Genomic DNA, 24,177 nt, shown 5'->3' on the forward strand with positions numbered 1-24,177 from the left:
CCAATATTATTAGACTGTGTTGTGGTTCTGTCTGTCTATAGACTCTAACAGCTCTGGGTTCACGTTAAGAAAGATCCTGATCTGGTTTAGTACAGAAGAGGTTCACAGTGACTTCAGACTGTTTATTTACATTTAACCAAAACCACCATGTTTCCTGAACCTTAACCAAAGTGGTTTTGTTGCCTAAACCACAAACGGGACTCTGGGTGTGAACCTGGTGTCTGTAACTACACAGCAGCTACTGAAAATACCACGTGGAAACAACAAGAACTAGGGATAGAACTGATTATTTTGATTATTATCCCCATTATTTTCTTAATTAATTGATTAATCATTTGTTTGATAAAACATTAAAAAAGTGCCCATTACAGTTTATTTTCTAGACACCAAGGTGACGTATTCAGATGTCTTGTTTTGTCAGAGCGACAGCCCAGAACCCAAAGATTTTCAGCTTACCATTATGAAAAACAGCAAATTGTCACATTTGAGAAGCTGGGACTGGTTATCCAAGAAAAGTTGAATCGAGGGCAACTGGACCCGTGACATCTCAAACATCTGCTTCTTTCTAGTATCTATTCTACAGTCAAGTCCAGTTGCCCTCGGTTCAACCTTTCTTGGGAAACCATGACCAGCAGGACTGAGAATCTGGAACTAGGAAATGTTTGGCAACTATTTTGTTATTTTTTTAAGATTTTTCAATTAACTTCCTCTCAGTTGAATAATCAGTAATCATTACAGCTCTGAATTCTGTAAGGAGAATATTTGGAATGTTATTTTGAACAGTTTGTGATATTTCTGTTCTGGAATATACTTGGTGTTTTTATCTGTGGTTTAACTTCATAGATATTTCTTTCTTGTGTTTTGGTGTTTTGGAAGCGGTTCAGTTTCCATTATTTTTATGGATGAATCAGTTGAACATGAATGAGAACTGTGATTGGTCACCACGGTCTGGTTGTCTTTGCTCCAACAAGTTCCTTCCATGGAAGTTTTAAAATTTGGCTTTGCCTGCTAAGGTGGTGCTTATTCAGGTCAGGAAACAACCTCAGACAGTGTGCTTGGCAACCTGTTGATTTAATGTGTGTGTATGTGCTTACAGGGGAGTATTTGATCTCAAATATTTGTGCGTAGGATATGTGATAAGAGTGTTTTTACAGGAATTCACTGAAAGCTGGCGTGACTGGGTGTGGTTTAAATCATGTAAACATTTTGGAGTGTTAATAATTTTCTCCGTCAGCACCTCCCTTTCCACAGAACTTGGTAATATTGTAGAAAGAGGGTCAAGGAGATACCAGAGAGGAAGTGTAAAGAGAGATATAGCTGCCAAGTAGGCCCAGTTTTTACAGAGAGAAAATTCTGTCCCAGATGTGATTGTTGATGTATCCGCCCAATTAACTCACCAGGAAACAAGGGAAGAAGTAGTTTCAAAATTCATTCAGATTTAATGTGATGATTTGAAGTGTTTGTGTAACCATTAATAAATCCATCAGTTTATGTAATTGGATAAGTTCAAGTAAAGGTCCCATATTTTCCTCTTCCGCTGTGTTTTATTTGAAGTGTTGATCCATCAGAAGATATATTTCTGGTTTTAAGAACCGAAAACCATCTCAGTGTAGTTTTACATCTCCTCTCTCAGGCTTCTCTCTGGTCTCTGAGCCTCTCTTCTGATTGGCTGGCTACTTTCTCAGTAACACAGGGCCAGGCCAACCATAGGTATCAGATTGTAGCCTGATACAGTTGCTTGGTAAAAGTCACCGGTGAATGGGTAATGGAGATAGGCTGACAGCGCTGAAATCAGCTGGACGGACAGTCAAAGTCATACTAAAATGCTTTGATATTTCAGAAAATAAACTTTAGTCACTAGTGTCTAATATTGCTATCTTTGGGCCAGCTGTGCAGCGATATATTGGATTCCTGACACCTAAAGATTGAGCAGCGTTTCCTTGACATTTTTCTTTCTTGTGGATGCTAGCTCAGTGACGGAATGACGGCTTGGTATTGTGTTGTTAATAAAGTTAAAAAAACAGCAGCAACAACAACAACAACAACAAAAGATTGGATGGTGGATGCGGGCATATAGTTGTGACATCACAAAGTCACAGAAGTCCTGACGGCTGGTTTTAAGGCTCAGTTCCTGAATACAGGCTGTGTGCATTTGTCTGTGGACTGAGGCTCTGATACTTTCACTGTCTTAATACAGAACCTAGATCTGCTTTATAATCAAACAACACATGGACAGAGACCTTTAGACTGTATGGGACCTTTTTCAAATGATTAGTCTCACTGGGAAATTCATGATTCTTAGATCTTCCTCCCGTCATTCCTCTTATCATCTGGAATATGATAAGTGGAATTTTAAGGGATGTTTTCCTGACAGGAAACATCTGGGAATGAAATAAATCTTCAAAGTAGAAAGAGTCTTTATGTGTATTTCATGAGGAAACACTACATCCTTCAAGAGGGAACCTTTGTTGCTCTTCCTCGTGTGTGTCTTTCTTTTCCTTTAGTTTGCTTATCTGAACTTTCCTTATCTAAAGATGCAGGGTGTTGCTCACATTGCAAAGCTCCAAGAAAAAGGTTTGTCACAACTGATGAGAAATGGAAAATAAAAAATAAAACCATCTTTTCAGTAAGAAAAACAAGATCAGTTTAGCGGAAAATTTGAAAAATAACTAAAGATTCTTCAGGACAGTTTCTCACATGAAAGTTTCTTTTGGGATAAACAGGGTACCGCAACAGGAAAGTTGGTTTCCCTCCCTGTCAGTAAGTGTGAGCAGCTGGTGGCAGGTTGTGTAGGATGAATGGATGCAGGCGACAGGTCCTCTGGACTTGTTTGCGATGTAAATAAGCGTTCAGAGGCTCTCTGTTTCCAGCAGGTATGTTAGACAGGATTGGGTAATATCTCTGTTCTGTTCAGGAGGGGGGGGCAAACAGCCTGTGGTTTTACAAGAAGCAGTGGTCTGCGCTAACAGGACCCAGGCCTCAGTGGTGTGTTATGTCACCCCCTGGACACACACACACACACACACACACAGAAACACACAAACTCAGCAAATTTACAGTCAAGAAACACATATGTACATGTAGACATACATACACACTCATAAATACTTCTACATGTATAAAACACACACTGGCACATGTCCTCATTCATTACACACACACCCACACACACACACACACACACACACACACACATTGAGGCCCAGAGGTGAATGTTTATGGGAAAACTTTGGTGGAATAAGAAACTTCCTCCAACATATTGAGGCCACTGCTCAGTAGCTCACACACTGCACCACAAGGAACCCATTCATATTCCTTACTTTAAATGTGTGTGTGTGTGTGTGTTTCTGTCCGTGTCATGATGGGAAATCACCCCTAACCAAGTGCCGGTAAATCGGGGCTGTGGCTTATAGTTTAAAACCAGAAAATCACAGCCACCTACAACTGCAATATTTAAACTTATTTAACAAATCACTTCACATTTATTCAAGCAGCTATAATGTGCTGTTGGATAAAACTAGGTTATAAATCAATATAATTGGTATTTGATTTAATTATGAGATTGAATATGATGTGAGAATTGGTTATGGTAACGTTTTCCAGTATCTTCTCTGCATCCTTGTCTTCCCGCTCGTTACGGTTGTGTTGCAGTGATCAATACAATGAGCAGTAAACCATCACTTTACATAGAGTATCACCTAATGCAGAGGTTTCCAGATGTTCCAGATTTCTTTGCCACTGGATGCTTGCTTTGGATGGATTTGAGTTGTGACAGAAACATTTTAGTGTATAATCTCCGCTCTTCCAGGAGAATTTGTTGACGACCATGTTCATTTCAACCAGCCATGCCTAATGAGATAGTCTTTTGCTTCGCACGTCACGCTGCAGCCTGAAGTCACGGGGCGTAGTCAACGGCGCTCACGTCGTCTGTCACGTCTTGTCTGGACCGGCACTTTGATCTCATGCAAATGAGAGCGTTAAATCCAACAACCGAAACTCCTCGTCACGTTGGGAACTCGACAGCTCGATCAGCTGTTTGACAGCGCTGGCGGATCCGTGGAGATCACATTACAGTGAAGCAACTGCCCAGTCACACTGTCTGTTCACTTGTTAGTTTACCATGTGTGACAGGAAATTTTCCTGCTTTCACTGCACATAGAGTTTATCTTCACTAAATGTCAGGTTACATCACTTTCATGCAGGCACTTTTATTTTCTCATTCAAATTCAACTTTTTAAGAATGAACTCTGGTTAGATCATATATAAATTCTTTCTAAATTGAATTTCTAGAAAATATTATACATTCCACTGATCAAAAAATATGGTATATAAATATAAATATATGATATAAGCACTATTGTTATGGATATTAGTCTATTGTCTTTCTACAGATGCTTAAAGGAAACCAGTGTTTCTGTTTGCAGGCTTTTATCTATTTATCTGTCTGTATTTGTTAATAAATATGACTTATGAATATTCATAGCCACCGGTCACTGTCACTTGTGAGCCAATTTGTGTGTGTGTGTGTGTGTCTGTGTGTCTGTGTGTGTCTGTGTGTGCCCAGAATGGGATCACTCAACATTTAAGTACTGCCAACACACACACACACACACACACACACACACACACACACACACACACACACATTCAGTATGTGTGGTTGAGGTCAGGTCCAGAACTATCAGCTGTAGAAACAGGACATCTCTGTGGTCTACCAGTGGAGGACAAACTGTGACTTATGAGAAATTGGAAATAAAAGTCATTTTTAGTTTTATCGTCCATTATATATGCAGAGCTGAGATTTGTGCTTCATAGCAAATGACTTTTATTTTGTATTAGATCTTAGATTTTGGGTTGCTCAGTATACTTTTGAGATGGTGAGACCTTTTGGCAAACTTTTACTACAGCGCCTGAGAAAAATGCAAGAATACTTTGGATGTTTGGCAAAAAAAAAACTAAACTAAAGGTCACTTTGTTTTCCTTCTCTCTTCTCCCTCTTTCACTTCCTCCCTTCTTATTTTCCTCTTCATTTCTAAACCCTCCTTTACTTCTATCTGTCATCCTCCTCCTCTGTTCTTCCCCCAGGAACATGATCAAGTCTTTCTACACAGCCAGTCTGCTGCTGGATGTCTTGTCTGTGTTTGGGGAGCTGTCAGAGGAGGTAAGATAAAGATCCTCACATGAATCTCAACTTTGATCTCTGTAAACTGTCTGAAAACTCTCATTAAAATGATCAACAAAGCCCCTGGAGAGACAAAAACCAATACAACATCTATCCTCTTTTCAAAGACTAAAAAGATTAAAAAGATTATGCATCTGTGCCTTTGAACAAATGACGTCACAAGAACCGATTCTTCAGTATCAAGTCGATGCCAAAATTCTGCGAAAAGGGGATAATACTTGTGGGAAATGTAGATACTGGAGATGTGACTCTTCCAGGAGTGATGAGGGCAGTATAGTAACCCTATACCCGTTGTGGACTAACATTAAACTGGAAGAGTGGGGTGGCAAGGTAAACAATAACAACATGTGGAATGGCAGCAGAAAAGATTAATATAAAAATACAAAATAGAAAGAAACATGAATAAGATCTAAAAGCAGTAAAATAAAATATCAGATAATAAAAAAAAATATGAAATATTATAAGAAAATGTAAAAAAAACGGAGAGTGCAGACCACTGCCAAGGCCGGTGTCAAACAACATACACCTGACTTCAGAGACAAAAAATGCGATCCGGATTTGCCCCAAAATTTAATGGGTTCTTTCCTGGCCAATGAACCATCCCTCCACCAAGTTCAGTGCAAATCGGTTCTGTAGTTTTTGTGTAATCCTGCTGACAAAAACACAAACAAACAAACACGGACATGGGTGAAAACTGTTCAATATGAGAGAGATTAAAAATGCATTCATTCATTCATTCATTCATTCATTCATTCATTCATTAGCAATACCGCTTATGACAGCATGGCACGCAGCAGGTCTTTCTATACGTTGTGTCCCAGAAGCCATTAAAACATCAACAGGACACTTCTGACCGTACAGTTCGCTGTTGCAGTGAGTGAGGCCTGATGGACACAAACACACACACACACACACACACACACACACACACACACACACATTGATTCTACCATCAGACAATGAGTCCTCAGAGTGGCCGGTGGTGAGTGCTCTGCGGACTGACAGTCAGGAGTGATTGAGTTTCAGGCAGTAAAAAGAGGTTTTCAGCAGCTTCCCGCCTGAGCTGAGTGGAGTCAGTGATCAGGTGAGTTGGCACAGTTGTTATGTAATGCTGTCGACCATCAGGAACCATTATTCTCAGTGACAGCTTTCCCTCTGGACTGCACTGTGGCGTTGTGAGTAGTAAGCAGAAGAAACCAGGTTCAAACCCCCTATGTTGGCCTGAATTCACCCTACTGAGCAAGAAACTGAATCCCTGCATACCTTACTTTGTGCAGCTAACCTCTGACCTTCCTGTGAAGCAGAGGAAGATATCAGGGGATTTCCTTACACGGGTTAATTTCCCATTAATCCTTGTATTATCAGTACTCTCCTCATTGTCAGACATGCTGTCACAAGTCCTGACGGCAATCAAATTCTTTTAAGTTTACTGTCATTGAGGCAACTCTCAACTGTCTTAGAATCATCAGCAAGCAGCAACAAAAAGCAGGAGAAACAAGCTTGTAACGATGAATTGTAAGAATGAATGTTAAAGAAGACAGATCTGGGTAGCCCTGTCTCTTCAGAGTGGTTGTTTAAAACCCCTGAAGCCTTGATGACAGAGGCAGTACGAATTTTATGCTCCATTCACACAAACAGACCCGAACACTGGTGATGCAACAGGATGCCAGTCATTTGAACACATTGTTGCTCCATAGTCTGGACCTTGGAACTCTCGGACCTCTCCTCCAGAGAATCATCAGTTCTCGGGAGAAGCCTTGCTGCAATAATTTAAATTCTACCTGGTATAAATATGCTGGGTCCCTTTGTTAATTCAAGTCCCTCTTTCCTCTTAAAGGACCCATAACCCTGCCTGGGTTAAAGCCTTACAGAGGGCCGCTGTGTTACAGCAGAAAGCCATATCTGCATCGTTCTATCACCCAGGCTGTCGCAGCGCTGATCCCTGCAGACAATGACAGCGTTGACCATCTGTCTCACCGCCTACAGCTATGATAATTGCTGTCCACCCAGTGAGCCTGACAGTGACAGTGTCAGACCATACTTTCTACATTCATAAGTTTATCATCCGTTTGTGTTACAGGGAGCAGCTGTTCATGTTCAACTTGACTCATAGCTCTTTACAGGAGACTGAAGGCATAAAAAAAGGTGGCTGTAAAACCTAAAGCTAGACTGTCCAGATTTCTTCAAATATACTCAAAGATTGTGGGTCAAACACCCCAAACCAATCGAATTACAGCATTCCTTGTTGTGTTGTATGTATGTATGTATGGTAAAAACTACTAATAAATAAACCAAAGAAGCAAAACTGATTGACACAGACAGTCAAGTCAGTATCCAACAGCCCTGTATCAAGTATTTGCTTTACAATCTGTACGGCATATGGCACCTTCTGTCCTTGGACCCTCAAATTGGACAAGGTAAAACTCTCCTAAAACACTAACAGTAAAAAATGGAAGAGACCGCAGAAAGAGCCCTCGTCCAGGATGGACAGGGTCACTTATCACTGTCAGATTTTTTAAAAACTGTCCTATAGCCTCAAAAATCCAGTATTGGTCAGGCTATAGTATAAACCATCAAGGGCAGGGATGAGCTTGAGCCAACATGCAATTGGGTTGCTCATTGGGACATGTGGTTTCAATCTTTTTTTCTTGAGGTGGTGTTCTTAATTTTGGTACATTGTATTTAATCACTTGGAGTATTCATACTGTCTGTACTGTCAGGTTTTGTTGTAACCCCTTATACTTCCATTCTGTTCTATTTAATTGTTTTTTCATTTTCTTCCTAAATTGTTTTAATTCTGCATTTTAAAGAATCCATCATCCACTCTTTATGTTTTAATTATAATAATAACTTAACTTAACCCATTCATACCGGATGCTGCGCAGCGCCACTCCTGCCGGTTGCTGTGTAGCGAGGCATTGAGTCTCCTGCTGGCTGCTGTGTAGCGCAGCATTGTTGATTCCTCGTCATTTTCATGATATATTTATACGTATTTTACATATTTATATGCTGCATGCGTCATGAAAATGACGAGGAATCAACAATGCTGCACTACGCAGCAACCTATAGCGCCTTTCAAGGTGCCTGCTGTATTTTGCTCTTTCATTTGATAACTTCACACTGAGTCACCTTTCTCCTGAAATTTTAAAATGATTGTTTTAAAATTCCTGGCTTCCCATGCTGTGGTATAACATCACAGCAGTTCTGTGTCACTGATAAGAAATGACTCAGTCTTTAAGACTGAAACTGAATAAACACCAGCCTACTTCAGATCAGACCTTAGTGCTCCAGTATGCCATTGTTCCTGAGCTGCTGCTGAAAACATGGCACTTATCTAGTAGAAGCAGGAATTTCTCCATTCATTCTTATCAGCTCCTTTTCAGTGTATATCTGCTTTCCTTGCTTTCCTCTCTTTGCCTACTCAGCTCTTGTCACCTTTTGAACATCCTGACTCCCTAACCCACTCTACCCGTTAACTCTTGCCCTTACTAACACTTCCTTCTGGCCTCTTCACACATTACCTCTTACTTACACCCAAACACCTTACCAACCACCTTTTCAACCCCTGTCTCTAACAATTGCCCAATCTTTAATATCGCAACACCCTTGCCCTAACATCTACTACTTCTTTGATTGCTCCAACAACGAAAATACCCCTTTAATCTCTGCCCAAAATGATTTTAATGTACTCAACAAGTGCACTGACCTTGTCAAAAACTGCCCCAAATAATTACTCCACTTTCATTGTTCTTAACCACTAATACCTAACCTTTTCAATCGCAGCCCCTGACAATCACCCCACTTTTTGTATCCTCAACAACTAATTCTCCCCTTTTACCCCAAGTAATACCTACCTTTTTCAAACCTTGCTTCTTAAATGTACCCCACTACGATTGCTTCCAACAACCTAATACTCTTTTCAATATAGCCAACAAGGATTTCTTCACTGTAAATGTCCTGAACTATTACCCCCTGAACCCAGCAACTGCCCCATGTATGATACCCCTAAATCTTTCTTCATGTCTCAAACAAATGATACCAATCTTTTCAAATCTTGGCCCCAACATTTACGCTAATCTTAATATCCTCAACAAATAAGACCTTCCCTTTAAAGCCTGGCCCCAAATGATTACCTCACATTAAGGGCACTGTACAGATAATATAAAGTTGAAACCAGAAATTTACATACACTGTATAAAAAGACACATAACCTTTTTTTCCTGTTTTAGGTCACTTAGGATTACCAAAATTATTTATATTTGCTAAATGCCAGAATAATGAGAGAGATAATTTTTTAGACAATTTTTTAATTACTTTCTTCAAAGTCAGAAGTTAACATACATTTCATTAGTATTTGGTAGCATTTCCTTTAAACTGCATGACTTGGGTCAAACATTTTGGGTATCCTTCCACAAGCTTCTCACAATAGTTTCCTGGAACTTTGGCCCATTCCTCCTGACAGAACTGGTGTAACTGAGTCAGGTTTGTAGCCAACCTTGCTTGCACACGCCTTTTCAGCTCGGCCCACAAATTTTCTATAGGATTGAGATCAGGGCTTTGTGATGGCCACTCCAAAACATTGACTTTGTTGTCCTTAAGCCACTTTGTAACTAATTTGCTGGTATGTTTAGGGTCATTGTCCATTTGGAAGACCCATTTGCACCCAAGCTTTAACTTCCTGGCTGATGAAAACACCCCCACAACATGATGCTGCCACCCCTGTACTTCACAGTTGGGATGGTGTTCTCAGGCTTGAAGCTTCCCCCTTTTTCCTCCAAATGTAATGATGGTCATTGTGGCCAAACAGTTCAATTTTAGTTTCATTAGACCACATGTCTCCAAAAAATAAAGTCTTTGTCCCTGTGTGCATTTGCAAACTGTAATCTATCTTTTTTTATGTTGCTTTTGGAGTAATGGCTTCTTCCTCGCTGAGTGGCCTTTCAGCCCATGTCGGTACAGGACTCGTTTCACTGTGGATAATGACACTCTCTTACCAGCTTCAGCCATCATCTTCAGTCTTTTGATTTGTTCTGGGGTTGACATGCACATTTCGCACCAAAGCACGTTCATCTCTGGGACACAGAACCCGTCTCTTTCCTGAGCGATATGATGGCTGGACATTCCCATGGTGTTTATACTTGCGTATAATTGTTTGAACAGATGAACGTGGCCCCTCAGGTATCTAGAAATTGTACCCAAGGATGAACCAGACTTGTGGAACTCCACAATTCTCTTCCTGATATCTTGGCTGATTTCTTTTCATTTTCCTATGATGTCACACAAGGAAGCAGTGTATTTGAGGTGTGCCTTAAAATACATCCACAGGTGTGCCTGTAATTAACTCAAATGTTGTCAATTAACCTATCAGAAGCTTCCAAAGCCATGACATCATCATCTTATGTTTACCCTTAACAATGCCTACCTTAACTTATGCTTCCTGCCCATAGACTCCCACTTAGCCATCACAACTAGTTACCAAATTACCTACAACCCTACATTTAATCCCATTTTACTTCCTGTCCTCCCTGAAAACGGCCTCCCAACATGACTAATATCCCGCTGTTGTGTCTCTCTACCCAATTATTTGGCCTCCATCAGAATATCCAGCACAGGAAGTATGCCCGCTGGAAGGCCACCTACATCCACAACTGCCTGAAGAACGGGGAGACGCCTCAGGCTGGGCCCATCGCCATGGACGAGGACGGGGAAGCAGGTGGGACACACTGATAGGGCACTGAAAGACACACATACACGAACACACACATTGCTGAGCTCCCAGTTACAAAACACTCCATTTTCTCTCCTGAGCTTGCTCTTTAAAGAACACTTCCTTTGTTGACATTGTTTTGTCTATGTGTTCGTGTAAGAGTGTGTATATGTGCGTGCATGTGAAGCTTGGTTCTGTATTGTGTGCCTTATCAGTTCTGGGACTGTTGCAGGAAAGCCCTGTGGTATAAACTAGAGACTTTGGGAGATTAGAGGTGTGCGGAGACTAGATTAGTGATGTAATGTAATGTGTTCTTACATTTGAAGTAAGTTTGTGCTTGTTTGTCAGAATGAATGTAAGTCATTCGACTCTGAATAAGAATTTAGGCTATGTATTTGAATGTGCTAAGGCTGTGCTGGGCCTCCATGTGTGTTTATGAGCATGAGATTGTCCTGATATTTATTCTATTATTCTCCATTCCCCTCATATCCAGCACAGATCAACTCTGAGTCTCTGACCTTTGTCACGCTGAAAAGCTCTGGTTTCTGCTGCCAGGCTTACACTATAAAACATAACCTTTAGGAGAAAGAAAGCATGGGAAAACACTACTAGATCCCGAGGAGATTGACTGAACTATTCAGACAACAACATGGCCATTTCAGCCTCTTAAAGTTCATTCGGTTGTGTGAAGCATACGGTGGGAAAAAGCACAACAGGAAACTAACCTTCTTGTTTGGCTGCCAGGGTGGTAAGTTCTTCCCTAAATTCACAATTTTTGAAGCAGACAGGAGCTTTGCAGTAGATTTCGACCTCCAAATGGTGGCTCTCTATTCAAGTGGCTGTTTGACTGGTCTAATTTACAGGTCATCCTTAAAGCTTACCGGCATTTGTCTTTTGGCAGGTGGTAATTCAGTTTGATGTCTCCCTTAGTTTAAGTCTACTGAAATGTCTCAGCTGTGTTTTTCATTTCTTTCTCTGAAACCACTAACACCCCTCGACTGACCTTTTCCATCTTATTACATTTATTCTGTTACTAGTAAAAAACAGACATTTAAATGCCCCATCAAAGAGCCCACTGTTTGCACAGACAAAACCAGAGAACGGTCTCAACATTACATCCTGCCATTTTTCTCATATTCTTACATGTGGATTGAGTAAGAATTCCTATTAATATATATTGTGTGTTTTTAAATGCATTCACATGTTAGCTTGCAAGCTATATCCTCCTTTACAGAGTAGGACTGGGTATCAAATGCTAATACTTTTGTATACCGACTGAAATGTGTCCGTAGTATTGAAGATGGAAAGTATCAAGTATCGACCGTTGGGAGTGACTGCAAGTTTTTTTTGATAAAATGTTAATTGGTCTAAATCAGAAATGCTGCACAATGTCAGTCACATAAACTCATTCTATTTAGTTACAATCTTTCAGTCAGTAGACCTTTATGAGCTAGAATTCAACACATCAGGTTTAAGTGCCAATCAGATTAACTTGGAGGCATTGCAGGGCTGGTGGATGACCACGGAAAAAATAAAAGTTGTTTGAATCTGATTCGTATGGAAAAAATAAACAAGTAAGGCTAACAAGATTCAGGTGAGCAATATTTACAATATTCAAACAGCAGTACCACATGTCATGTACAAGATGGACAGATTTCTGACAAGGAAGACAATCTAAAATATGAAGTCCGTCTTACCTTCAAGTTCATTGTCAGTATAATGACATAGAGAGCCCTGTGTATTTTGGATGTGTTGTAGACATCTGGACCTGTCATTAGAACTTTATGGTCTGCAAGAACCTCAGTAAAGCTTTTTACCCAACTTTAATCAGGAAACCTTCGTCATTTTTAGACTATTTCTGTTGAGTCAAGTCCAAGCGGCTTGTGTAAAGACATTTACCACTGATGCAATGTGATGTTTTCCAATGTTTAAATTTCTCATAATCAAGTATTGAAGCATACTTTACCAAAACACAGGCATCATGTTATGATTGGTCAAAACATTTCAAACAGAAACCAACCCAGGTACAAAGGTCGTCTTTGAGTATAATTAAGTGTCCATTTGCATAAATTGTAACAATATACTGTATACATTTATTGATGGTACAAAAGATTAGGAATACTCCCTTGATAACAATTATAATGGATTCCCCATAGCAAGATGTTATTGCTTATTGATCACGAATTCCAACGCCTAAGGCGGAGACGGAGCCGATGAGAATCACATGACTTTTAACCTCTGAGACAAGTGAAGTGTGGATTGTACAAAAGGGACTTAGGCTCAGTATCATGACTTTGAAAGACAGCGCAGCACAGTCTGTTCAGTGAATTATATATTTATTCTGATAATTCCACAGACCGTAGAGACTCCAAGTAGAGTTTCTACTGGGCTGCATGGGACTGGACAGCATCTGGACTTGTTTTCAGATTGCACTTTGAGAGCGAGAAGTTGCGTCAAAGGCCTCTCGGGAAGACACAAGACCAAACTGGAATTTATTTTGACATGAACACCTATGGGCTCACACACGTTTCACTTCCCTGTAGGGAAACTTTAAACGTATTTTTCATGTCGGTGAACTGATGTTGACGAATTCCTCGCTAAAATAAAGGCCATCTGCTTGTCCACGCCCACTCAGTCCACATACATGTGGATGTGTTTGACCCAAACATTGCCTGCTCGGCCATGACATCACCCTGAGAAACCCTCAACTGCACATGGATGTACCGTTAACACACACACACACGCACACATACACACATCATAGCTACATGTAACAGTTTCTTTCCCACCTTTACTCTCTTTTATTTTTCCCTTGCACATCGCTCACACACTTTCACACCCCATATTCACTGACATACTCTCCTCTCTCCCTCTCTCCCAGTGTGCATTAGGGTCTCTGTGTCAGTGATTACATCATGATAGTTTATTCCCACTGATGGATAGCACCGCCAGCACACAGCTGATATCATCCACCCAGTTTCTCTCTTTCTTTTTTGGATTTTATCAGCATTTCAACACTCGTATCTTGGGGGGTGTGTGTGTGTGTGTGTGTGTGTGTGTGTGTGTGTGTGTGTGTGTGTGTGTGTGTGTGTGTGTGTGTGTGTGTGTGTGTGTTTTCTTGCAGACACATCAGCAGCCCAGATGTTTGTTTTTTTGTTTGTGCATGTGACAGAGAGAGCAAAAAGCATTCCTTTCTGACATGATCATTTTTGACTGATTGTCATTGTTGTTTTTGAACTGCAGACACAACATGGTTGTGATAAGTGGAGATAATTTTTGTGGTCAAATTGTCTATTCTCAGTGGTGCAGGTCTAGTTTGGGATGGATTCCAATCGGTTCCATTTTGAATCCAGCTCCAAGTTGGTAAAATACCAAAACCAACAAATTCATTATCGAGTCTTTCATCCATGTGCTCTGTTTAGTTTCTTTTGCCTCTCTCTGACACTACAGACAAGACTGATACCATATTCAAACTCTTGAGAACTCAGCAAGGCTGTTCTTTACAGCAAACATGGCGGACCGGCTTTAACATTCCAAAGTTAACAAAACAACTGCAAAATGCAATATTTGTTGGATGATACTTGCAACTTAGGGGGGGAACAACAAGTCCTGTGTTTTAAATATCTCTCGTCCATCATATTTAAGTAGAACGTGTTACTTTTGATAACTTGCTCGGCCTCAACCTGCCGCCGATGTGATAACAATGCAGTGCAGTGCAGCAACAGATTTGCAAATTTGCATTGTGCAAAACATCCACGCAAACTGCAAGTAAAGATTCAACAAGAATTTCGAAAGGATTCAGATTCGAAAAGCGGATTTGATACTGGATTCAGAGTCAACAAAATACAAACCCCATCCCTGTTTCTGCCACTGTGGGGTCCAAACTCTCAGCAGAGATGGTGGGGACGGCCACGATTCTTAGACGGACAGATAGAGTTAAGCATTTTATAAATTTAAAGATTCATTCAGGTTGATTAAAGCAATTAAGTAAGCCTGGTTTAGTAAAGCAGACTAACACAGTCACATTCTTGTTTCACAATAAGTTGATTCTCTTTTTACAAAAATTGTAAATTGAAATTGAAGTTCTTACTAAACCAGGCCGATGGATAATCAATACATTCTTATTTTATTCAGCTGATTCAAAAGCTGTCTGCAATTAACCAAACAAATACAGTGTGAGACAGAGTCGGACTGTTTCCTTGTCTCTGTTCTTTAAGGGTTATATCAGCTGCTGAGAGAATATTCATGGACTCCTTAGTTGGGTCACATTTTATTTAACATGCAGACTCGATGGTTTCAGTGCACACTGCCTGGAGCCCCACATGCTGTTAGGATAAGGTGTAGAAAATAGATTCTTATTTAAGAATTAGGTCATCCTCCCACGCTGTGCTTCTACTTTTTTTCCAATATGCTGAAGGACTCTGACAGTCTACTGGTTCTCCACAGGTCAAAAGTACATCTTTACATGTTTTCATCAGCACCATGCTGCTGCGGTGGACGCGCCTCCGTCAGCTGGTTGCTGCTGTGTAACAGCAGGCACTGGACACTGCAGTGATATGAACCAGTTTAAGTAGGTTAATTAACCTCTGGAGAGTCCTGCAACTGTGTTTGACACACACACACACACTCACTCCTACACAGACACACATACTGCCTCACACTACCACACACACTTACCAACCACTCAAATGTACCAGCGGTAGTTACAGAAAGACCATTGTCTCCCAGCAGCTCTGGTCTGACTTTCCATTGACTGGGAGGGGGACGTGTTTAGCAAGAGGAAAGGAATGGATGGAGGGAGGGGTGGTTGGGTTGGGGGGGGGGGCAGGCAGAGAGAGAGAGAAAACAACTTCCAATGCTTAGTTGTAAAAACATAAAGGATGTGTTCTGTGACCCAGTTGTCAGAGGAAAATGTATTGAAAGAGTTCTGAAATTCCTCCAATATTCCAGTCGGATCCAGTGGAGAGTCTGAATCCAGGCAAGACTTTTGGCTAATTTAGTCACTGTGAAACCTGCTGACGAATTCTGATTGATTATCGCTAATAACTGATGTAATAATGGACTCCCTGACTGACTAAACAACAACATGATACAGTATGGAAAGTGCTTGGGATTGTCATCAGAGTCAGACTGTGGAATTTGTAAAGGACAAAATGAAATGGCTGATCTGGTATCCTCATCTTCTCTCATGTATACTGCCGTTTTAGTGGAGAGTCACGTTACATCAGTCAATGAATTTAAAGGTCCTCCAAATGAACTGCTCCACCTTTGATCTTAAATTTGAAATATACGCACAGATTACTCTTTCAATCACAGTCCGTATATATACATTATTTTCTGGCTGTGTGGGGAATGTGCTAAAATGCTGACTGAAGTGGAAAACATCTGCTGTCAGGAAATACCAAAGCTAACGTTGCACGTAAAAATGTTATTCTGGTGTTGCCAAACGACTGTATAGTAAAACTGCACCATCGGTTATTAGTATTCCAAAAGGAGTTTGCTCTGTCTTTTGTTTGAGGGCGGGGTTGGCACGTGTTACATACTGACGTAGATACATTACGGAAGGAAAGCCTGGAACAGAATCAAGGCATCTCAGGCATTTCAGGAGCAGTGTTTTCTGTGGGAGAGAATAACTCCCACCTTAACATGCACAAAACAGATATTTAACAGTAAAGCAAAGGGGAAACCCGGAAAAGCATGATATGGGCACTTTAACAGCAGAGCTGATGCTCAGAGCGGCAGCTGGATAGCTCCTGACATGAGTAGACTGACTGACTGAAAGAACAGAGCTATGCAGAACCTCCAGAAAAACATTGTTAAAAGTGCCCTATGGCAAGACATTCAGCCACTAATTGTCCCGGAGGAGCTGCTCAATGTCCAGCAGCAGGACAGTCGTACTGTGAATCACTCTCCCTGCTGCTGTAAACAAGGGTGTCTTCTTCAGGAGCCCAGGAGGCAGATGTTTTTCGTCCAAACCGGCCACAGCCACTTTGGATATTACATCAACCAAACAGGATTTTTTTTTAGAAAAGAATAAAAACCTCAAAATTATGTTTTTTTTTTTTTTACCTCCACAGTGGTTGGTGCACCAACTCACCAGCCAAAATCTACAGCCAGCGTTCATCAGTTTCCCTCGCTGCTCTTAATTAAATTGTCTAAATGAGGGTTTAGAGTCATGTAACTCAGAGAAGCCAGTGTAATGAGGTGGTAGTGAATCTCAGATGGCAGGTAGTCATTACTCTGTGTATGTGTTTGTACTTATGTGTAATTTGATGTTGTTAAAAGTGACCGAAGTAGGCAACGAGGGGCGACTGAGCTCCTGGAACATTTTAGAAGTTCTGGTTTTTTTTTGGTTTTTTTTTGTGTTGTGTTGTGTTGACCCTCAGTCGTAACAAGGTGAGACACTCAGAATTATAGTACACATACCGACAGACGCGCAAATTCAAACACACACACACACGGTTTAAATTATCAGTAAAACATAAAAAAAAAAAATTGTGTTAATTATCTCTTAATGTGCGTGTCTGTGCATGTTCATGCATTGATTCTCCTTTTGGTGTTTGTGTGTACATATATACAAGTGTGTGTGTGTGCCAATGTATCTGTACAACCACTTCCCTGTTTGTCATTGGTCATAGCTCATGTTGGCAAAAAGCAAATTCATTTATTTCATGGCTCACTCTTCCCTTCGCGACGAAATAGCTGTGTGGGAACTTTGGCCTTTCAGGATCCACTGCAATTCATAGCGAGGTTATCAACACCAGTTAAGAGGAAAAGGGTAAGCAAAGGAAAAACATTCCCGTAAATGAATATGAACTAGTTGCAAACTGAGATATTGAGGTGCACAAAAACTATGTTTTCTACGCAAAAAGTAAAAATATGTTTTTTCCACTTCACCTTTCTGGCAGTGGGCAGGATTAAAATTAAAACCTAGTTTGGTCAAGGAATTATAAAGTTGTTCACACTTCAAGTGAGACTACAGTTTACTACAACTTTTGTCTTATGTTATAGTTTTGTCCATCAGTTCTGTCAGTAACAGTAACATTGATTTGACAGCAGTGATGGCAAATTTGATAATAAACATAATATTGCAATATTTCCCACTGTATTTCCCACAGTATGCAATATTTTTATAATGTGTTTTTTCATTATTTTTTTTGCAGTTTTGCAGTTTTGAATAGGCTGAGGAGTCCAACCCTCATTTCACTGCTTTGCTTACTGCACATTGTACCTTGGCATGTGACAAATAAAACTTTGAACTGCTGTTTAGTGGCAGCAGCGCTTATACATAAGACATAAAATACAAGAATATAATTATATTTTAACCATCCCCCCAACGCAATAATATCATATATCGCAATATTGGGGCTGGACTGTATCGAGACGGCACAGAAAAAGTGTGCACACACAACTACAGGAAATACAGTACTTTTACCTTCTCCTTCATTTTTCTATCAAATATTCGCAGATTCCTTTATATTTGAAACAATAAACACTGACTCTAATTCACAGCTGTAACCTGAACCATCAGTTTGATCACTGATGAAGCATTATGGGTAAAATATTTCTTCAGTTTCAGATTCTCAGTCATTGTTGTCCGCTCACCTTCCTACTGATAGATGCTCTCTGTTTGTTCTGGGATTGTTTACTCAGCTCGTTAATCTTACAGCTCATGACCTTAGTGCGACTTTAGGAAAAGGTACTCTTTGTATCTCGTGTTCATACAGTACATGTATAAATGCAGGCTTTGTTTTCCCGCTCACTCTCGCCCACACGGATTCATGAAGACACTTTAAACTCAGTACATTAATTCTAATGTGAACCGATCAGTCATCCGAGTCATCTCAGCAGTAAATGCATGTAGTCACAGTGTGTGTGCCCAGACCTGAGAACTGAAAGTGAAGCTGAAAAAGCGTCCGTACGCTTTCTGCACTCTCTCCGGATCAACAAAACTTTAACAACTTAATGAAAGACAAAATATTCCAGCGAGTGAAGGTTTGTTAAGTGTCAGATCTCCTCCTAATGCCTGTCGGCCTTCCTGCCTGTAATGGAGTAATGACAGAGGCTGGGGGTTTTAACATGGTGTCAAATACAGCCTGTGTCTGCAAATCCACTCGAACATTTTTAATCTGTCAAAATATCTCTGGCTGTCAAGAAATGTTTTCTTTGCATTAGGTGTGGTTGCTGAGAGAGGCAAAGTCTCCAGCGTCAGGCTCATGTTCGGAAGATGAAAACACCACAGGCTGTAACTTTTTTTTTTTCTTTCATACTTAACTTTTTTTAAGCTTCTTCCTGTAAGCATCTCTCTGTCCTTTTATTGTGAATCAATGTTGTTTGTTGTGGGATTATTGCTTTGGTTTTTGAAGCATTTTCTTTCTCCTAATATTTAAACAAAACTGTGATTCCCACCGATAATCCAACTTTAACATGCGTGCATATAAAACAAGTAAGAAGCATGCTCTTATGTCCAGAATGCAGGAATGATGCTACAAATGCAGAAGCACAATAATAAAAGCATATAAAGCTGTGCATGTCTGATCCAGCCATCTCCAGCTCCTCAGGCAGTTAAATTGAGGAGAAAGCCTCTGCTTCGTGTCCCACTCCTCATCTAAAACCAATCTATGAATGTCCATGAAAGTGATTTACACATTTTCTGCAGTTTAATCTTACTCTCATGAATTCAAATCACTTCAACCTAAACTCATTTTTTTTAAACGCCTCGTCACCCGATGTGCTTCGGATGGGGATCCGATTTTCGATATGTGATTGAAACCAAGTGATGCCAAGAAGTTTAAGCTCCTCCGTTCTGTTGAATGCCTTTGCAGCATCAAAACTCCATTTCTAGAGCTTAGTATTTCATTCGTGCTCGGGCGCTGATATCTCAGTGGAAGCTAAGGCAGAGGGTAAGCACTTACATGAACGTGTCGGGAATTAGCAGTGAATGGTTTTAGGGCAATGCCATAATTGTGTGGCTTATCTGAGAAGTGTGAGTTGCATTGACTAATGTAATTTAAGTTTTCTCATGATATATCACGTACTCTTCTAGTTCAGTTTGACCAGCAGGGCATCATATTGGACATAATATTACTAGATATTTAACATCCTCCATGCACCATCTACTGTAGATTTAATATTGGCCATGAAATGTCACCATTATCACATCAACATATCCACATCTTCAACAACATTTTCAGTTGACAGTAGGTGCGTTTCCATTAACCTGCTTAATGCGCGATTTGAAATTGTGGACTTACAAATGAGTAATGGAAACGTGAATTTTCCAATTTCAAGCTTTTGTAGGCAGGGTGAAGAACCTGAACATCATCATCCTACATTGCCAGGTTGCAGCCAAACTGCATCTGTAAAAAAAAAAGAAAAAAAGTGTCATTTATATTGACAGAGAAAAGGCGAAAAGCTTGGATGAGATGCACGCAGGTGTCCGGTTTGTTGTAAACCGACTAACTGTGAAACATGCAAGACTGGTCCTAGCAGCCACGGCCATTGCTTTTGTACTGACCTTTGCAGGATGGATGCGTCGGTAGTTACTGATTGGTCAGGGCAAAATAAACCAAATTACACCCCAAACAAAAAGTCAAGGAGGCTTAATCCCTTCTACAAGGCTTTGATTGATTGAGCCATCAATGAACACTGAACCAGACCTTTTTGATTTGCTGAAAAACTCTTGAGATATGGGAAGCAACCAGGAGATGGGGAGCCATGCCAAAGCAGTGTGACCTTTATAATGCTGCCAGCAGTTTTCATTGGAACTACTTTCTTCCCCAGAAATATAACTGAGTATTCCATGGAGAATTTAATGATCTGCTTAATGTTTGAAAATGTATTAAATTTGGCTTTCTGAAAACAGTTACTGTACATACCCAGAATAACATGCTCATTACCTCGTCAGCGAATCAGAAAAGAAAGCGAGAGGTGCAACAGACTCGATGTTGATTTCTTTCTTTTCTCTCTCTCACTGTCTCTCTGATAGATGAGTTTGGAGCTGAAGGTTTCTCAGGCCCGGGCCCCTCCCACGGAGGATCCTTCAGGGGAGGTCCTCCCTCCCAGCCCTATGACGACCAGGACAAAAGTTTGGGTCCAGGTCCCGCGCCAGGGATTGGGTTTAGTCCAAGTCCAGGAGCGGGGCCATCGGGTCCCCCCACCACCAGCTTCAACAACATCCACATCCCACCAGGCGCCCACGCACCAGCCAACACTCCAGCCGAGCTTCCTCCACCCACAGGTACGAAGCACAGAGATGCTGTTTGTAGCTTTTAGCCACGCTAGCATCAGGACTGCTGCGATCACCAGTGCGGTCCAAAGTGAAATATGTTGATAACTATTGGAGGGATGGCCATGAGATTTGGTTTAGAAATTCATCTTCCCCTCAGGATGAATTGTAATAACTTTGCTGAGCTTCTGACTTTCATCAAGTGCCACGTGTATTCTTGTTTATGACCACATAGCTGCAAAACCAAGTTTTTATTAGTGCTTAGCAAATATTGGCAGGCTAACACGCTAACCTAAGATGGTGAAAATGGTTAACGTTATGCCTGCTAAATATCAGCATGTTAGCTTTGTCACTATGAACGTGCCGACGTTAGCCACTAGCATGACAGTAGACTATCTTTATCTGGTGTTACGTCCGTAAATTTAATGATTAAATGATGCATTATAACAGTAGCACTATAAATGCAAGAATATTTTATGAATTCTTTTAGAAAAAGTGAAGCTGAAACGAGTCTTTAACCACATTTTACGGATATCCCAAAGAGTAAAAGGTTGTTTTTTTGTTTTCAAGTCTTACTTTTCAAGAAAGTAACAACTTCTCCGTGTGGTTTCCAAGTGCATGAAGATCTTTTCAAATTTGATTCAGTCCAACTTTTGACTGCAGCTTGATTTAGGAGACGAATTGAAAAGGAAACTTGGGGCTTCTGTTCCAAAAGTAACAATGGTAGAAATAACAGTATGTTGTGTCCATATGTTTAGATTAGATTGTGAATAAACACACACTCTTATATCATTGTTTGTTCAGGAAGAGTAGCGGCTGTTACAGTACAGTGGCTAATGGGGATCAAACTAAATAAATGAAGTAAATATTCAGTATTTTTGATGGTAGCTGCGTTGAATGAACCCCATTTCCCATAAACCCTAGAGCATCGCGAGCTAAACATCATGGCGCATTAACAGAGGCGAGTCCGTTGACGAGTCGAGGGGTCATGGTTAGTTCACGTCTATGATAACAACAGTTACAGAGAGGACTGAACGCAGAGATTACAACTTAAAAAAAACCAAACAAACGTTATTGAGACAGTGTTGGTGGATATTATGGATATGGCCGACACCTCGTTCCCACGACGATGCCAGTATCTGCAGCATCACACTGGTTGATATTAATGGGAGCTGTAGAACTCAGGAACAGGTTTGCTCAGAAAGACTGAGGAAAGAAATGCAGAGTGAGTTACAGAAGCTGGTGGAACAGAGGCTGATGCTGATTGGTGGACAACACTTGCTCCTCTTATTCAAAGGAAATACACCTGCTGAGTGGAGACTCATAGAGACAAACATCAGAAGGACAAACAGCTGGTCCTGCTGTGATTCGCTGACTGGATTTCATCTGGAACTTCATGGGAAAAAAGGATATGCGTTAGACAAAATATTACTGTGACACACACAGTGATAGAAAAAAAGTACAACAATAATACAATCACTACTGAAGTGGTGTTTCCAGCCTGTTAGTTATTGTCTAACATTTACTTACCAGCCTTTCTTATCGTTTTCCTTGTAATCCCTGATTCTCACTAATTTCCCCTGATAACACTGAGTACGTGATGGCTTTACAATCCTCTGGCTCACAACACTCCTCCTTTAGAAACTACCTCACATACTCTTCAACAAGTGCTCTGAGTGTGTGTGTGTGTGTGTGTGTGTGTGTGTGTGTGTGTGTTGATGTTCGTGTAAATGTGTGCAGACGTCCTCTGGAGGATGTTGGGATGTTCTGATGTCATCAGTGGCCAGATTTCACTCCTGCAGCAGAGTCTGTGTAACGTTCAGCTATAATTGTGATTACTGGGAGGTTGATATAAAGATATTGAGTAATGCAAAGTGTGTGTCTCTGCATGTGCACACCAGAAGACTTAATTGCCCCCCTGTGGCAAATCAGTGTGTCAAGACAAAGGGTTATGTAATGCAGTTTTCTGCGTCCTCCTGAAGTCATGTGCACGGATGAGAGGAAATTTTGTTTTTGTTTCCCATGTCGACAAAGTGCAGTGGTCAGTGTGAATGGGGTTTACGCACACACACACGTGCACACACACACACACACACACACACACACACACACACACACACACACACAGAAATCAAGTCATTTAGAGTATTTATGGATTACACAAGTGCACAAAGCATTGGCAAGAGAAAAACAAAGTTTCCCACACACACACACACACACACACACACACACACACTCATATTGTTGGCTGTTGCCTGGCCGCTACTCAGTCACATGTTCCTGCTTTAAGGAAGAAGAAGTAAATAAAATGAGTGAGAGAGGTTGACCTTGGTGCTCGTCCAGTCACCGACAGACGAGGTGTGTGTTCCCTCCCTGTGAGCGCTGCTGATAGTGAAGGACTGTTATCGATCACACGAGAGCGGCGGGATAAGTGTTGGCTTCAGTGTGTGGGAAAGAGAGACGGGGTGTGTGTGTGTGTGTGAAGGAATGTGTTTGATTTCAACATAAACTTTGTTTAGGTCCTGTACGAACCGTCTCTCTCTTTGAAAATTTAATTATTTTTAGCTTTTATTAAAAAGAAATCTTAATATTCAATGGTGGTTTTTCGTTGAATGATAAACAGCATGTGAAATCTGATTGAATCCAAAAATCTGGGCAAAGTACAAACAGTTCAAATGTTTGTCCATTTTTGGAATCACTTTTCATGAGTGGAAACATATTCTGATGTTTTCTTACTGCAAGAGAAGCTCATTTATAGTCATCTCCAAAAAAGTGTCTTCTTGGAGCAAGAAAACTTCACAAAGAAATCAGTGTAACCCTTGAACAAGTTTGAAATAAGTTTGAAAATGACATTCCCAAAATGTACAGCTATGGTCCTTAGAACTATTTTTGTCATAGTCATGATCCTCATAAGATCTACAGCAAGTGCCACTGAACCAAATGTATGAAGATGATAGTTTATAGTGTGATTCTACACTTGTTTATGTGTTCTTGTTAGAACATGAGCACCTGTTGTCCCAGTGAGATCACGCAGAGATTGTCGAGGCTGAGTTTGGATGC

At 40.7% G+C, this 24,177-nt stretch overlaps 1 protein-coding gene across 3 annotated transcripts in view; it reads left to right on the top strand.

Annotated features, from left to right (window-relative positions):
* The window catches only part of vta1 (vesicle (multivesicular body) trafficking 1), a 64,167-nt gene that overhangs the window by 24,504 nt on the left and 15,486 nt on the right, over window positions 1–24,177 (top strand). For all 3 annotated transcript variants that reach the window (XM_056405158.1, XM_056405159.1, XM_056405160.1), the window contains exons 4-6: window positions 5,086–5,161; window positions 10,781–10,895; window positions 20,878–21,129. In XM_056405158.1, coding sequence (XP_056261133.1) covers window positions 5,086–5,161; window positions 10,781–10,895; window positions 20,878–21,129 — 443 coding nt within the window. The remainder of the gene's footprint in view (window positions 1–5,085; window positions 5,162–10,780; window positions 10,896–20,877; window positions 21,130–24,177) is intronic.

This window comes from Seriola aureovittata, chromosome 19 (genome assembly GCF_021018895.1).
Source record: "Seriola aureovittata isolate HTS-2021-v1 ecotype China chromosome 19, ASM2101889v1, whole genome shotgun sequence".
NCBI classification, from domain to species: domain Eukaryota; kingdom Metazoa; phylum Chordata; class Actinopteri; order Carangiformes; family Carangidae; genus Seriola; species Seriola aureovittata.